The sequence below is a fragment of the Echiichthys vipera genome (assembly GCF_963691815.1).
Source record: "Echiichthys vipera genome assembly, chromosome: 9".
Classification (NCBI taxonomy): Eukaryota; Metazoa; Chordata; class Actinopteri; order Perciformes; family Trachinidae; genus Echiichthys; species Echiichthys vipera.
Genome location: NC_139834.1, coordinates 24,933,107 through 24,946,231, shown reverse-complemented (window position 1 = coordinate 24,946,231; position 13,125 = coordinate 24,933,107). Strand labels below are relative to the sequence as shown.

Genomic DNA, 13,125 nt, shown 5'->3' with positions numbered 1-13,125 from the left:
CTACATATTCAACCTTTAACTAACATTTTGAATATAGGACTTTTACTTGTAACAGAGTATTTCTATAGTGTGTTATTACTACTTTTACTTAAATTAAAGCTCTGAGTACTTCTTCCACCACTGCCCAAAATACACTGCAAGTATCACCTTAAAGCACCTTTGGATACCTCTCTGATGTCCTCCAGGGGGCAGCAGCGCGTCCGGGCTGCCAAACTGAAAAGGTGAAGAAGAAGAAGAAAAAGAAGAAGAAGAAGAAGAAGAAGAAGAAGAAGAAGAAGAAGAAGAAGAAGAAATAGAAATAGAAATAGAAATAGAAATGTAAAGTCATATGCAGTGAAGGCAGTGATTCAGCAGCAGCTATTTTTTTTACAATAAAATAAGCAAAATCTAAGTCCAGACTGGATTTTATTGTAGAAATGTTTACAATCTTTGTTTAGAAAAGAGTGCAGATGAATTTGCAATATGGGACACCAGAATATTGTGAAAGAATAAACAGGTCTCTAAAGCAAAAGTGGCAAAAGTCTTGGGGGAAGGAAAGGAAGGGACTATTTTTGAGTGCAGTCATGTAAGTAAAGACAAGTGCACTCACAGGTGCAGTAGAAAAGACTAATCTCAAGACTGAGACTTGGACGCTGGGCTGAGGAGGGGACTGGCTCTGACTGGTAAACATCCTGTTGCTAAATGTGAGTGTGGAGATATTGAGACAGTAAAACGCGTTTTACTGCAGTCAAAGAAGGACTCTCTTCAGGAAACTTGGGGCACATGGGGAAACTGTTTTTAATAAACCTGGATTCTACAGGCACAGTATTAAAATCCGACTTACAATCACAGAGGAAACATTTTGTGCTGAAAAGTAGTCAGAGCAATTCAATTCAATTCAATTCAAACAACTTTATTTGTCCCCGGGGGGCAATTCAGGGCACACAGAGCAGCAAATAACGACAGTGCAATTATACAAAAACATTTGAACCTAACACAAGAATAAAGTGTAAAAGAAGAGTTAGTGTCAGGATGTTAGTGTGTTAGTACAGGTAGAATAAGTGTCAGGATGTTAGTGTGTTAGTACAGGTTAGATACAGAGAACATCGTCGGCGTGAGATGTAGAAAGACATGTGTGTATCAGATGTAAGCAGACATGTGAGCGGGTGTATATGATGGTAACAGTGTAAACATGCAGTAGACTGTTGAAACAGGTATAAACAGAACTGTAGTGCAGAGAAGATATAAGTGGACAGTGATCAGATTCAGATGAGGTCAGACATGATACATGTGTGTAATGAGCAGGCGTAACGGAACTATAGTGCAGTAATAGAGTATAAATATAATATACAACTATAAGCTAAATAATAAAGTGATAGTGGTGCATGGCAGGAAAACAGCAGTCTAAGTATATGCTAGCTCTGTGTAACAGATGAATACTGAAAAATAAAGTGACCATAGTGCTGTGATGGATACAATATAAGACCTGATAGACACAATAAAGTGGAGCAGTGCATTAATACCATAAATTAACATAACTAACAGAATCAAGTGGACCAGTAAGAACAGAGTAACAGAATAAGTCCGGTGTGAACATAATAACAGAATAAATAAGTAAGTGGAGTAGTGCAACAGACCGGAGTAACATTATAAACAGAGTAAATAAGTGGCGTAGTGCAACAGACCGGAGTAACATTATAAACAGAGTAAATAAGTGGCGCAGTGCAACAGACCGGAGTAACATTATAAACAGAGTAAATAAGTGGCGTAGTGCAACAGACCGGAGTAACATTATAAACAGAGTAAATAAGTGGCGTAGTGCAACAGACCGGAGTAACATTATAAACAGAGTAAATAAGTGGCGTAGTGCAACAGTCCAGTAACATTATAAACAGAGTAAATAAGTGGCGTAGTGCAACAGACCGGAGTAATATTATAAACAGAGTAAATAAGTGGCGTAGTGCAACAGTCCAGTAACATTATAAACAGAGTGAACAGAATAAGTGGAATTGTGAATCAACCAGTAGTTCACAGCTTTGAGGACAGGAGTGGAGGTAGATAGCCAGTTCAGCAAGTTCAGCAAGAGCAAGGGGGTTCTTGGTCTGAATCCCGGCTGGGGCCCTTCTGTGCTCAGTTTGCATGTTCTCCCCGTGTCTGCGTGGGTTTTCTACAGGTTCTCCCACAGTCTAAAAACATGCATGTGTTTAATTGATGACTCTAAATTGCCCGTAGGTGTGACTGTGAGTGTGAATGGTTGTCTGTCTCTGTTCGTCTCTATGTGCCCTGCGATAGACTGGCGTCCTTTCCAGGTCGTACCCCGCCTCATGCCCAATGTCAGCTGGGATCGGTTCCAAGCAGTTCAAGATGAATGAATGAATGAATGAACAAGTAGTCAGCTGATCAATTCATCCTTAAGCATAAATGTCGAATGTTCACTTTTTCAAGCTTCTTAAATGGGAGGATTTATGATCTGATGCATCTGGCTGTTATGTGACTGCAATCAAGATGTGTCCCAGCCTTGCCTAAGCAAGTGTGGAAAAGCGTAAAGTGGGGGTTTCTAGCACAACTTCCTGAAATGTTCCTGGATGTGGTTTCAGTGGGGGTTTATAGATCAGTGGGTGTTTCTTAGGTTAAAACAAATACATTGGTGGATTATCTTCACAAAACAGGATTGTACAAAAGGAGATGATGTAGTTCTTTTAAGAAGCAACAGGGGGCAGCGGCAGGCATAGCTGTGTCTAGTCTGCCTAATTAAAAAAGAAGAAGAAGAAATGTAAATAAGCAGCAGAAGAAGAAGAACTCTTGTTCCTGTTTACAAATGTGAAAGTGCAGTTGTGACAGACAGCTGGAAGTGGATAAAGACAGACCACATCTATATAAAGACACTAATACGGAATGTAACGTTCAGCTCTGGCCCCGCAGGCTTCTGCTCCACCAGGACATGGACGAGATAAGGTCACTACACATTTATTTATTTATTTATTATTGTTTATATCGTGAGGAAATGTCAGGCAAACTCACCTAACTCGTGACACCCGTCCATGTTTTTTTATCTAACATAATTTCCTTTTTTGTAAAGTCACAGGCTGTAGGTTTTACACGTAAAGTATGTTATTTATTTCTATAGAATTTGTATTATGGGCCACTTTAGATCATCTGTTGACTGTGTTCCTCTGTTAAAGTAGCACATGATGCATCATAAGTTAGTTATTGAAGTGGTCATTTAAAAGGCTGAATAAATACACTCATAAACACAAAAAACATAAAAAAGAGAGACGATGAAAAACATCTCTAGGTGAGTTTATACACAGTACAATAAAAAATAAATCATTATAATGTCAAGATGGAGTGATGTAACCCTGTGTTGTAGAATAAGAACCTAAAGGAGAAAACATTTCTTCATACACTGGTCAATTTATAGATTTATTTATGTTTTTGTTTGCTGTTTATCTTACATAACATGACTTTAAAAAAAAAACATTTATCTTCTACACGTTGTTTGTAGCATTAGATAATGCCTAAAGTAATTTTCATACGTATTTAAAGATACATTTTCAGAAAACGTGCAATTAAAAATAGTCTTAATGTAAGTTATCAACTAGGGGAAGTGTCATGGTGATATCTATTAGTGAAATGTGTCAGCCTATTCCCTGTAGTGTGTCTTAACTTAAAAAGAAAATAGATCAGTCTGCTGAAATATGAATGTTGACTTTTGGATTTTTGTTGTTGTTACAATATGCCTTCAATACTTCGAAGACCACAACATTTTAAAAGAGTTACATATAGACCCAAGTTTAAAACTGTAATTATCGAAGCTAACTCTTATCACAATCTAAAATCTAAAACCCGCCGCCATTTACGTGTCTGCACAAAGAGGGGATTGATGGTCTGTGAGTGCCGGAGTTGTGTTTCTTTACTAATATCTTCATAAAGTCATTTAGGACCCAAGTAGATCTGACTATAATCACATTTGTGTGTTCCATTAACTAAATGTGTTGCTTAGATGTAGGCTCAAACTGAGGGCTTAATACATGACAATTTTAAGACAATGTGTAATATACAGGTGTGTGTGTGTGTGTGTGTGTGTGTGTGTGTGTGTGTGTGTGTGTGTGTGTGTGTGTGTGTGTGTGTGTGTGTGTGTGAGCGTGTGTGCGTGCGTGCACACTTCCCCTCTCACAATCTTATTATCTTCGTATAAGTGATTGGTCAGTAGGCGGTGCTGCATGTTAATTTGCTCCAGAGCATTTAGGTGTGCAGCATTTAGGGGTACATCGCCAAGTTACCATGGCGATGTACCCCCGAAAGAAGTAAACCACCGTCATAAGATGGAAAAACCCAGCAATAACCCTGAAGTTACCTCACTAACCAAAAATCCTGCTTCGTAAGGAGCTTCCTAACTTCTCGCTCAGTTACTCTGCAAGATATTTAAATCACACATAATAAATAAGTCATAGAGTGTGGTCTATACCTAGTCTGTAAAGTGCCCTGAGATAACTTTTGTTATGATTTGGCACTATAAATGAAATTTAATTGAATTGAATTGAATATATACCTTTGTCCAATATTCTGTCCATATCTGTATATCAGGGCTACAGTAGCTAAATTAGTCAGTTGCAGTGTATTAAAGTTAAAACTGCACCTGTGTATCATTTATTTATTATTTTTCGTTACTCTGCAGTCCTTTGTTGGGAAACCAGACTTCTGGGCGACCACGGGAGGATCCAGTCCTTCTGTCTCCAAACCTGAGGCCGAGACACCAGGAACTGATCCCGACACCGTGTGGACCGGTGAGCTTTTTATTATATAACTAACTTTAAAAATAAAACACGAGTAGCATTGAAAGTCGAGCTCAACTTCACTTTTATTTGCTGTTTGATGATCAAATGTCATCTAAATTATTGTTAAATTAGTTTCAAACTGTTGACATACAATTGTCCCAAAAGTCCCAGTCCCTCAGCTCTACTGCCTTTATATTTTCATACTTCCAATGAAAGTTTTTTCCTCATCACAGAGAGTTTGACAGTCTTTGTCCTCTCCACCTCCACCCCCTTGCAGATAAAGCCCTGGTCGGAGCTGTCATGTCTGCTCAAGCTCTACTTCTGCGTCACCATAGCGTCTCTGCTGACGCTGCTCGGCCTCACCGTGTCCAGCATCTACAAGCAGCACATGGATGCGGAGGCGTCTGATGAGGACAACTTCACTGTCTCTCTCATCCAGATGGTTGGAATTTGTGAGTACAATCACAAAAGGAAGAACGCCACTAACGGCCAGTGTGGATTTTACACCACGCCCGTTTCACAGCAGGCCGCTGTGTTTGCCGAAAGCAGAAGTTTGTCTGATGTTATCATGTGATGGAAACTGCTTTAACTTTGCATTACATGGATTTACTTCCTGGCTTTCTTCGAACATAAGTGTCCGTAGTGATGATGATGTAATGATGGATTCTCTGCTCTATCACGTCCATCGCTCTACGTTTAAACCTATACAATATCTTCAACTGTCATGAGCCTCTTTCACACATAGCCCCCCTCAAATTACTTGGATAACCTTTCAGACATCGCCAGAGATTTTCACTGTTCACACCTGAAACCACATTCAGGAACATTTCAGGAAGTTGTGCTAGAAACCCCCACTTTACGCTTTTCCACACTTGCCAAGACAAAGCTGGGACGCATGAGGGAAGGGACGGACCAACATTATTATTAGTGCATTGATCCTGATTGCAGTCACACCACAGCCAGATACTCCCATTTAAGAAGCTTGAAAAGGTGAATGTTTGACATTTATGCTTAAGGATGAATTGATCAGACTACTTGTTCATTCATTCAATCATTCAACTTCAACCGCTTGTCCCTATCGGGGTCGCGGGGGGGCTGGAGCCGATCCCAGCTGACATTGGGCGTGAGGCGGGGTACACCCTGGACAGGACGCCAGTCTATCGCAGGGCACATAGAGACGAACAGAGACAGACAACCATTCACACCTAAGGGCAACTTAGTGTCACCAATTAACCTAAAACGAGCATGTCTTTGGATTGTGGGAGGAAACCGGAGAACCCGGAGAAAACCCACGGGGACATGGGGAGAACATGCAAACTCCACACAGAAGGGCCCCAGCCGTGATTCGAACCAAGAACCCTCTTGCTCTTACTACTTTTCAGCACCAAAATGTTTCCTCTGTGATTGTTAGTTGGATTTTAATTCTGTGCCTGTAGAAGCCGTCAGACACTACACCAATACACATTTATTTAACATCTTGGTCCTTTATTAATAACTGTGCTGGTGACTGGGACTGGGTGTAGTTGCATCTTCAGCCTGATGGTAACAGAGGATAGTATACTGGACGAAGCAGAATAAGTGGGTTAGCCAGCTATCTTTGGGCTTAATTCAGGGTTTCCTGTGATCACGACCATTATGGTTAACATCAGATTAAAACTGACTGTCATTGAGTCAAATGATGGACACAAATCCTCTCTGTATCTATTCCCTGCAGTGTTCTGCATCTACTACATCAGCCGGGGCGTGCTGCAGGAGAACAGACAGGAGCTGGTGGTGTTTGTGCTCAGCGTGTTGTTGGTGATGGTTCGGTCCATTGTCAACTTCTCCGTGCTGGGGCCGAAGGGCAAGCAGGAGCTGCTGGTAGGTCGCCCTCTACTGCACTCTCTTGAGACAGGAATATACATTTGTATAATTGTAATAAAAACAATAAAAAGACACGAAAAGTTTCAGAATCTTCTTTAAATACTGAAATGTTTTATTTTCTTATTCTTTTCACTGATGTATTGATTTAAGGATTTACAAAACAAACATGAAATCATACAAATGTTCTCAGGTTATTAAATGAATATGAGAAAACCAGAAAAGATTGAAAAACAATTACACCAATCATTTGTACGGACAATCAGTAAAATATATTTAGGATGTGTAATACGTCACATTAAGAAATGGACCAATAATAATAATAACTCAATAATATGAAACCTGACTTTGAATCAGGCATTTCTGTTTTCAATACTCTCAGCAATCCCTTCTGGATTCTGACAGATCATCATTATTATTATTATTATTATGATTATTATTATTATTATTATTATTATGATAATTAGAGCCTTTATTTAACCAGGAGAAACCCATTGAGATTAAGAATCTCTTTTTCATGGGAGACATGGGTAAGACACGCAGCAGCAGAGTTACAAACAGAAAACACAAGGACAAATGTAAAAAATTAAAAAATGATATTAACAATACCGAATCGCAATTAAATTTTAAGTAAGGGAGCCATTTTTTGTTACCTAGAACAGCTAAAAGCATTGATACGTTAAGGAGACTGTCTCGATTTCTTTTATTTTTCATTTAAAACCAAGCTTGACATGCACCGATGTTTAAATGTTGTAGACTGTTTAAGTGTTGTTAGTCAGTCATCAGCACCACTGACTTCTGTTTAAAGACCCCGTATAATAATAACTTTATTAATAAATAATAAATAGCACTTTTCACTTTATTAATGTCTGGGAAATAATCCTTACAGCTTTCAGCCTGTTGAAAGGAGTCATGTTCCACCACCTGATGTCACTATTGTTGTTTGCATCAGCTCCACCTGTTCAGTAAACAGTTTTCTGATCAGTGACCTGGAGGCTCTCCATGCTGCAGTTACTGAGCCCTGCCCTGAGTAATGTTCCTCAGGCTTTACCACCTGCAGGAAACACTGTCTCTCTGTTGGTCCATCTCTTTGGTTTTGAAATGTCTCAACTATTGGATGGATGACCGTGACATGGTGACATTTATGGTGGTGATGCCCTGACTTTTCCTGTCGCAGCCCCGCTCTCAGGTCAACCAAATACCTGCAGAAGTAGTATCATGATTGTTTGGCATCACGAGTGAACGACGGATGTGACATTTATTGACTGAATCAACCAAAAGTCATTTCCTGGCTGTTTGTGTGCAGGTTCGTTTTGTGTGCACCATGAGTCTGGGCGTGATCCACGTCTTCGTCACCACGCTGCTCATCCAGAGGCCCAACATGATGGCGTTCCGTGTGGGCGGGGCCTTGATGAGCGTCCAGGAGCAGTATTTCCTGCTCAACCTTTGTTTCTCCATGGTGACCTTTGACCTACAGGCTCAGGTTCATGTGCACTCCTCTACAAGATTAGTCAGAACCTAGTATGTGATACACAAGGTCTCACCGTCAAGGGGGGAACACCCGTGCAGTTTTCCCAGACACTGGAGGGCCCAGGGGGCCCGTCAGAGAAAAAAGAAAATTCCCTTTTTTCCTTTCTTGTAAAATATGCTACAAAACATGTTCGTTGCCCTGTCACTATAGGTCAAGAGTTAACCATTGATCAGATTCAACTCGTGAAGAAAACATACAATACACTGTTTGAAGATAACCTCTGGGGCTACTGAATGCCAGGTTAAATCCTTTCCTACGTGGTGTGTGACAGTGACAGACTGGCATCGATGCAGAGGACGTTATAGCGTAGCTTCTTTCAGGAGTGTGTGTGTGTGTCGGTCAGGAGAGTGATGGATGAATGACGTATTTATACGGCGCTTTCCCTCCAATCTTGTCAATTTAGTAGCTCACGTTGTATCTCTGTAGGGACGGAATTACGTTTTCCCTGTTTTTGTGTAATTTTCTTCAAACTATGGATATACTGTATGTAGAAGACTGTTGCTCTAATTTCTCAGTAGATAGGCGAGGTTATATGATCATAACATAAAGGTTTTTGTTGAAGTGCCTAGTACAGCAGTGGTAAAAGTCACAGAGGATATTCTATCACATTCTGAACAGTAAAAAATAACAGCATTTCAGAATAAATGAAGAATTAATACTTTGTTCTCTAATTTTGATCTCCAGTGTAAAATACGCTGCTATACTATAACCCTTTTATGTCATTTTTCATGGCAGTTTATTGGTAAAATACTGGTTATATAAGAACATGTAGTGAAATTAATTGATAAATTGATCCAGCTGTTTAGCTGTGCTATTTTACAGTAAATGTAAGTTAAAGTGCGTCACCCATGAAACCGGTTGGTCATTAAAAGGTATTACATATAACTCCAGGATGCCTGCATACACTCTGTTTAATGTATATGCATATTAACCTGGTGTGTGTGCCTCTTCTGCAACACGTTTCTCCTCATGTAGGTCGAACATTAGTTGGTTCAACAGAGAAGCTTCTGTGTGATTTTGACGCAAGAGGAAAGAAACAGAAACATGTGTGACTTCATTAATGACGTGTTGTTGTTGTTGTTGTTGTGTTTCAGTTGTGTCTTTGTATCCTGATCACAACGTCGGACTCTGCCATTTCTGCTCCCAGCAGCATCATCCTGGCCGTCGGGGTGGTGTGGGCCTGCCTGACCGCCGCTGTCGGGGCTGTTGCGGTGAGCGCTCTTCATCATCTTCACTATAAAACTGCTCTTCACACAGAGGGACCATATAACGATAAGAAACAACCATGCTAAATCATCAGGAGCATGCATGGTGTTCATCTCTGCTTGTTGTCTTCCAGGTTTTAAAGGAATCCAAGGTCTTAGTGTGGGTCTTCATGGTGCAGAACCTTCCTCAGCTAGCCTTCTTTGTTTATCTGTTGTACACGGTGAGCTGACAACGACTTTTACAAATACTGATCGCAGTGCTCAATTTATCTTAAGGCCATTCCTCAAGACATTTTACATCATAACACATTCCACATCGAGAATAAAACCTCTTTTGCAGGTGAGGCCCACCAGTTAAATTAGTAATTAAGCAGGTTTTCAAAAGCAGGTCTCAAATACAATATTAATATACAGAAGTATAAAAGGCTCAATAATAATGTCCTAATACAGCTGGGCACTGTAGTTTTTAACAAAAGTTTATTTTGAACATGTAATAATTTAAAAAGCCCAATATATAATCAAATGGAACAGTAAACATATAGAAAACTCAATATACAATATTCTCTAACAGCATAAATACACAACAAAATAAATATTGCATGTCCAAAAGGAGTAGGAAGGATTTTCTTTCCCTTATTTAGTCCTAACCCTTCTCCATAACTTAAACATCTCATCTCATCTCATCTTCATCCGCTTATTCGGGGTCGGGTCGCAGGGGCAGCAGCTTTAGCTCCCAGCTGGACGTCCCTGGAACATCTCCCTAGGGAGGCGCCCAGGGGGCATCCTTTATAGATGCCCGAACCACCTCAACTGGCTCCTTTCAACGCAAAGGAGCAGCGGCTCTACTCCGAGTTCCTCAGGGATGGCTGAATTCTCACCCTCTCTCTAAGGGAGACTCCAGCCACCCTCCTGAGGAAACACATTTCGGCCGCTTGTACCCACGACTTTGTTCTTTCGGTGATGACTTAAACAATTAAATCATATTTATACAACTCAAACAACTTTCTCAGTGTCTCATCAAACACAACTTATTGGTTACCTCACATTCATCCTGCCAACCCTCCCTTTTCCCTGTATCTCAGGGGAATTGAATTATTTAAGAGCATCTTCTTGACTTGATTCAAGCTGAAGCTCTATATTCAAACCACTCCACAAATTCACCCCACAAATTGAAGCGCACATATCTTCAAAGTGGAAATGTTATGTTTGTCTTAAATAACAATTCCCTGTTCGTCTGAGAACATCTTTTGTATGTAACCAGGCAGGAGATTGTTTCTTCATTTCTACATTATTTGTGCAGTTTTCAATTCAACAAGATCCATGAACTTCAGCGCATGGGACTTTAAATACAGATTGTTAGTGTGATCCAGATATCCAACGTTGTTTATGGCTTTCTATGGATAATGATTGCAGGGTGCTTTTGTAGCTGCTGGCCCAAACATCCACACAGTAACTGAGATACACGAGTGAAAAGAGCGTTTGTTGTGGACTATTTCAGGAGAAGGTGAATGAGAGGTGAATTTAGTGATTGAGTCAGAATTGTAGGAGTTTCCCCCAAAGAGACAAAGAAGTATCTGTAGCTGTGTCTCTCGTTGGTGTATGCTCAGAAATGTATTAGTGCAGAAAAAACTGTGGTTTTTCTTTCATCACAGGTGGTGATGAAATGGTTCCAGGACAGCTCGTACACCCTGGAGGCAGCTGCAGTCACCGGAGCGTCGATTTCACTGCTTATTAAAGTGGTTTTATTCTGGGGCCTCATCAGACTGGTGCACAGCTTCGGCCAGGGCCTGCGGGAGAGGAGTGAGTGAACCGCGTGATGTTTCAGTCCTTCAAACGCTCCTCCCTTCCAACACCAGAGGAATATTAACTCATCTTTGCAGATTTCTAAATATGCCGAACGACTTCCCTCTTCACGTTGTCTTGATCACGTCCCTAATTCTGAACGTTTTCTCCGCTCTACTGACCTTGAGCGTGTTTATGTTGGCTAGAAGGTGTCAGAACGCCAAAATGTTGTAGTTAACCCTTACTTTATTTTTTGTTGCAGTGTTTTCACCCAGCAAGTGATAAAACATCTGGCGGTGGTGGACCAAGGACGCAGCTGCACGCTGAGGGCCGATCATTAAGAAGCTGCTGACTGGAGCTCACATTTATAGACACCAGCTCCACCGGCCTAACGTGCTGTGTTTTATTTTGTTTTTTAATCTAACTTCAGGATGTGAAGCACCAAATGCCTTTGTAGACTGGATTCCTAATCATTTTCAATAGTTGTTTTTACTTATTTTTTTTGTGATTTTAAATGTTTTAACACTGGAGGTTAGATTGAAAATAGCAAAACATCGTCATCATCTGTAACACTGAACGTGGATGATTTTAACACAAGTATACAAACATGATATTCTTGTTTAGCCACGCAAATCATAACATGTAATCAACGGCTTGACAAAAGGCTCTTATAATATCTCTCCCCCCACCCTGGAGGGAACATGGGTAAGACAGCCCAAAAACAAAAAACCTAAAAAGTAGACAAGTTAAAAATAAAGTTTAGATTTAAACATTTAAATGTAATATATATATATATATATATATATGTATGTATATATATATATATATATATATATATATATATATATATATAGTTTTATATATATACAGTATATAAATATATACATATTTTTTTAACTTCTCTATTTAGTTTTTGATAAATATAGTCTCTATGTGCCCTGCGATAGACTGGCGTCCTGTCCAGGGTGTACCCTGCCTCACGCCCGATGTCAGGGGATCGGCTCCAGCCCCCCCGCGAGGGATAAGCAGTTGAAGATGAATGAACGAATGATATATATATATATACATTTACACACACCATACACAGACAAACACACACACACACACACACACATACATATATATACACACAGTATATAGGGTAGAGAAAGATGAATAATAAAAAATAAACATGTAGTAATAATAATAGTAAATGAGACAAAATAAACAAATAAAAGAAATTAAAAAATAAGTTAGAAATGCCAAAAACTGCCACAAACAATGTAGATCATATCTTGGTATTGGTAGGAACATTTGTACACAGTCAGACGTTTCTGTCACAGTCTGGGTTTTATAACTTCATATAACTTTCTCCAGTGCCTTGGATAACGTGTTGGTTGTATTTCCATATAGAGAGCTCCGGAGAGATGATGTCTAAGACTGAGAAAGCTGCATTAATGGGGAAGCCTCCACTTGGATATTAACAACTTTCTGGCGCCTGTTGAACCCAAAAGTCTTTCATAACATCAGTTACTGAATCATCACTGAGAAGTAAAACATTAGGTAAACTAGGAATACAGGCTCTAGTTACATCAGATAACACACGGGTAACCCTTGAGCCACATCACGTGAAAATATGTTCCCATTTCGTTACTATGACATTGTGTGTCCAAAGCATTTCCTGGGAGTCAAATCAAATCTATGGATACATTTCAAAGTACCAGTAGGTATAATCTTAGTTTTGACCGTAACATGCACTGTAATGTCTTAATCCATTGGTCCATTTTTTTTTAACCAACATCGTCTTTCAAAAGGAGGTTGTATCTTCAGAGATATTTTGTTTCCTTCCTGTAAATCACATTCACGCTTCTTGAAATCATAATAGTGGAACTTAAATCTTGTGAAACGCACTGTCTAGACTACTTCTTCTGGCAACACTGGAATGTTTTTTACTTTCTCCTTTGCACCTTAATGCACTTGTGTTTATTTTCATTCGAGGTTCTTAATAAAA

At 39.7% G+C, this 13,125-nt stretch overlaps 1 protein-coding gene across 2 annotated transcripts; it reads left to right on the top strand.

Moving 5' to 3' along the window:
• The first annotated feature begins 2,795 nt into the window (after positions 1-2,795).
• On the top strand, positions 2,796-11,872 carry LOC310951959 (uncharacterized protein). 2 transcript variants are annotated; one of them, XM_083920446.1, is made up of 9 exons: positions 2,796-2,934; positions 4,658-4,766; positions 5,035-5,209; positions 6,472-6,617; positions 7,924-8,076; positions 9,243-9,359; positions 9,488-9,574; positions 11,006-11,153; positions 11,398-11,872. In XM_083920446.1, exons 1-9 carry the CDS (start codon positions 2,921-2,923, stop codon positions 11,415-11,417), a joined length of 969 nt encoding a protein of 322 aa, XP_083776572.1. In that variant the 5' UTR covers positions 2,796-2,920; the 3' UTR covers positions 11,418-11,872. The 2 variants fall into 2 exon arrangements, with proteins under 2 accessions (XP_083776572.1, XP_083776571.1); XM_083920445.1 differs by having other exon boundaries at positions 7,924-8,100.
• Positions 11,873-13,125: the final 1,253 nt, after the last annotated feature.

Bases quoted from the DNA above. Each gene is read 5' to 3' on its own strand.
- LOC310951959 (XM_083920445.1), top strand. The intron at 4,767-5,034 runs GTGAGCTTTTTA...ACCCCCTTGCAG, and splicing joins TCCCGACACCGTGTGGACCG to ATAAAGCCCTGGTCGGAGCT. The intron at 6,618-7,923 runs GTAGGTCGCCCT...GTTTGTGTGCAG, and splicing joins AGGGCAAGCAGGAGCTGCTG to GTTCGTTTTGTGTGCACCAT.